This window comes from Nerophis ophidion, linkage group LG20 (assembly GCF_033978795.1).
Source record: "Nerophis ophidion isolate RoL-2023_Sa linkage group LG20, RoL_Noph_v1.0, whole genome shotgun sequence".
NCBI classification, from domain to species: Eukaryota; Metazoa; Chordata; class Actinopteri; order Syngnathiformes; family Syngnathidae; genus Nerophis; species Nerophis ophidion.
Genome location: NC_084630.1, coordinates 45597384 through 45601093, shown reverse-complemented (window position 1 = coordinate 45601093; position 3710 = coordinate 45597384). Strand labels below are relative to the sequence as shown.

At 43.3% G+C, this 3710-nt stretch overlaps 1 protein-coding gene across 1 annotated transcript; it reads right to left on the bottom strand.

The window, feature by feature from the left end:
• Window positions 1-768: 768 nt before the first annotated feature.
• hmx4 (H6 family homeobox 4) lies at window positions 769-1938 on the bottom strand. The gene is made up of 2 exons (XM_061880267.1): window positions 1665-1938; window positions 769-1597 (listed from the first exon to the last, which is right to left on the bottom strand). Exons 1-2 carry the CDS (start codon window positions 1837-1839, stop codon window positions 1071-1073), a joined length of 702 nt encoding a protein of 233 aa, XP_061736251.1. The 5' UTR covers window positions 1840-1938; the 3' UTR covers window positions 769-1070.
• Between the last annotated feature and the right edge of the window lie 1772 nt (window positions 1939-3710).

Sequence of the window (3710 nt, the reverse complement as noted above, 5' to 3'; positions counted from 1 at the left end):
TATATATATATATATATATGTGTGTGTGTGTGTATATATATATATATATATATATATATATATATATATATATATATGTGTGTGTGTGTATATGTATATATATATGCATACATACATATATATATATGTGTATGTCTATATATATATATATGCATATATACACACATATATATGTATATCCATCCATCCATCCATTTTCTACCGCTTATTCCCTTTCGGGGTCGCGGGGGGCGCTGGCGCCTATCTCAGCTACAACCGGGCGGAAGGCAGGGTACACCCTGGACAAGTCGCCACCTCATCGCAGGGCCAACACAGAGAGACAGACAACATTCACACTCACATTCACACACTAGGGCCAATTTAGTGTTGCCAATCAACCTATCCCCAGGTGCATGTCTTTGGAAGTGGGAGGAAGCCGGAGTACCCGGAGGGAACCCACGCATTCACGGGGAGAACATGCAAACTCCACACAGAAAGATCCCGAGCCTGGATTTGAACCCAGGACTGCAGGAACTTCGTATTGTGAGGCAGACGCACTAACCCCTCCGCCACCGTGAAGCCCTATATATATATATATGTATATATACATACATATTATATATATATATAAATATATATATATATATACACACACATGCATACATACCTATATATACATGTGTGTTAAAAATAAGTCATATATGTATATATATATATATATATATATATATATATATATATATATATATATATATATATATATATATATATGACTTATTTTTAATATATATACATATATGACTTATTTTTAACACAAATGGAGCCCCAATGGGTTTGAAAATCAAAAATATCAAAAATGGCTCCCAGCATGCTTTCATTTCTCAGTGGAAATAGTTTGGACACCCCTGGCCTACACAGAACCCGAATTCATAAATAAATAACAGCAAAACATGAGTGATGGGTTCCTAATATCCCACGTTCAGTCTGCGCCTCGAAATGTTGGCTTATAAATGCTCCATGTTTGGCACTAAAAAAAAAATAAAAAGAAGAAAAATAAAATCAAAGTGTCATTTTTGCCCTTTTGTTTAGCGTCATAGGTCGCCGTCATAGAGGCTGAAGTAGTTGCTGGTGCTGGAGAAGCAGAAGTAAGGCGCGGGGGAGCCCGGGTAGACGACGGGCAGCGGCACGGGCATCAAGTACCTCCCCAGCAGGCTGCTCTCCTTGTACAAGGCCGGGAGATGAGACACCAACCCCGGCTTCACCGCCTCCGGGAGGTCGCTCCCGGGTCCGTCGATCTCGCTGGAGATCTGCCGTTTCAACTTATTCCTGCGGTTCTGGAACCATATTTTCACCTGCGTCTCGGTGAGCTGCAAGGAGGTGGCCAGGCATGCGCGCTCGGCGCTGCTCAGGTAACGCTTCATGTCGAAGGTAGTCTCCAGCTGGAAGATCTGTCTCTTGGAAAAAATGGTGCGCGTCTTCTTTTTTGTCATTATTTTGCTCTTCTTGCCCGGGCCGCAGTCCGCCTGAAGTGTCTCCGGGATGATGGAGTCCTCGCAGCTGCTGTCGCCGCTCTCCAGGCGCGCGTCCGCCGCCCTTCTCCGCTCCTCAACACCGGGGTCTTTTATGGAGAAGAACATGGACAATAAAACAATGCTCTTAGTCGCCTTCCATTAATCACTGCTCACCACATCCGGCTCTCTGGAGGCTGCGGCCTTTACTCGTCGCGGTGACCGAGTCCTGGTCCTCTCCGCCGGGGTGACGTCCGTCGGAGCCCCGCCCGCTCGTCTTCAGGTTGAGGATGTTGTCAATGGTGAACTTGAGGGAGGCGCTGGAGCGACATGGCGCCTCCACTTTACTCATATTCGTCGACGACTTCTCCTCCTTCGTTAAAGCGGAATGGAGGATGTTAGTGTGCCGGATGGCGTGTGGGCACCATAGCAGCGTCCACTGGCGGGCTGGCGAGGCTGCGGGGGGAGCCTCACACGGCTTCCGCAGCTGCTTGCTGATTGGTCCACACCACGAGCAGGGTCAGCCAATAGCAGCGAGCGAATGCCACGTCATCACACGTCACATCTTTCTTTTGCTTTGTTTTTATTTTTACAAACCTTTATATATAATATGCAACATTTGTATGAATCAAGAAATAAAACAAATCCTTTGCTTTTAAAGGCCGACTGAAACACCACACAGTCTGATAGTTTATATATCAATGATGAAATATTAACATTGCAACACATGCCAATACGGCCGCTTTAGTTTACTAATTTGCAATTTTAAATTTCCCAGGAGTTTCGTCTTAAAATACGTTGTGTAATGATGACGTGAACGCAGGACGTCACAATTTTTAAAGAAGTTTGAGCACTGCGCACACACACAGCTAAAAGTCGTCTGCTTTAACGGCATAATTACACAGTATTCTGGACATCTGTGTTGCTGAATCTTTTGCAATTTGTTCAATTAATATTGGAGAAGTCACAGTAGAAAGAAGGAGTTGGGAAGCTTAAGCCTTTAGCCACACAAACACACGGTGATTCCTTGTTTAAAATTCCTGGAGGTGAAACTTTACTATGGATCAGAGCGGTCAAGCGAACATGGATCCCGACCACTTGTCAACCTGCAGGTTTCGGTGAGAAAATTGTGGTAAAAAGTCGCTTCTTACCGGAGATCAGCTGAGCTTGCGCCTCCCATACAGCTGCCATCGACTTCCCCGAGACACTGCGCGTCAACACCCGGCCGTGGACACACACCTCCGACTATCAGGTACTATTAAACTCACTGAAACACTAGCAACACAATAGAAAAATAAGGGATTTTCCAGAATTATCCAAATAAATGTCTCTAAAAACATCGGAATCCATCCCAATGCAATCGCGTTTTTTTTTTTTTTTTGTTCAAATCCGTCGCTATCAATATCCTCAAACACAAATCTTTCATCCTCGCTCAAATTAATGGGGAAATTGTCATTTTCTCGGTCCAAATAGCACTTTTTGTTGGAGGCTCCCTTTATAAACAATGTGAGGATGTGAGGAGCCCCCACACTTGTGACGTCATCGTCTGCAACTTCCGGCAGAGACGGGGCTTTTCTCTTAGCACCGAAAGTTGATAACTTTATCGTGGATCTTCTCTACTAAATCCTTTTAGCAAAAATATGGCAATATCGTGAAATGATGAAGTATGACACATAGAATGGACCTGCTATCCCCGTTTAGATAAGAAAATCTCATTTCAGTTGGCCTTCAAACAGGGATAGCAGGTCCATTCTATGTGTCATACTCGATCATTTCGCTATATTGCCACATTTTTGCTGAAAGGATTTAGTAGAGAACATCCACGATAAAGTTTACAACTTTCGGTCGCAATCAGAAAAGCCCTGCCTTTACTGGAAGTTGCAGATGATGACGTCACATGTTGATGGCTCCTCACATCCTCACATTGTTTATAATGGGAGCCTCCAACATAAATAACTATTCGGACCGAGAATACGACAATTTCCCAATTAATTTGAGCGAGGATGAAAGATTTGTGTTTAAAGATATTGATAGCGACGGACTAGAAAAACAAAAACAAAAAAAAAACAAGTTCAAAAAAACAAAAACGCAATTGCATTGGGACGGATTCAGATGTTTTTGGACACATTTATTTGGATAATTCTGGGAAATCCCTTATCTTTCTATTGTGTTGCTAGTGTTTTAGTGAGATTAATAGTACCTGATAGTCGGAGGTGTGTGTCC

Bases quoted from the DNA above. Each gene is read 5' to 3' on its own strand.
- hmx4 (XM_061880267.1), bottom strand. From the start codon at position 1,839: ATGAGTAAAGTGGAGGCGCCATGTCGCTCCAGCGCCTCCCTCAAGTTC. The intron at 1,598-1,664 runs GTGAGCAGTGAT...TCTCCATAAAAG, and splicing joins CCTCCAGAGAGCCGGATGTG to ACCCCGGTGTTGAGGAGCGG.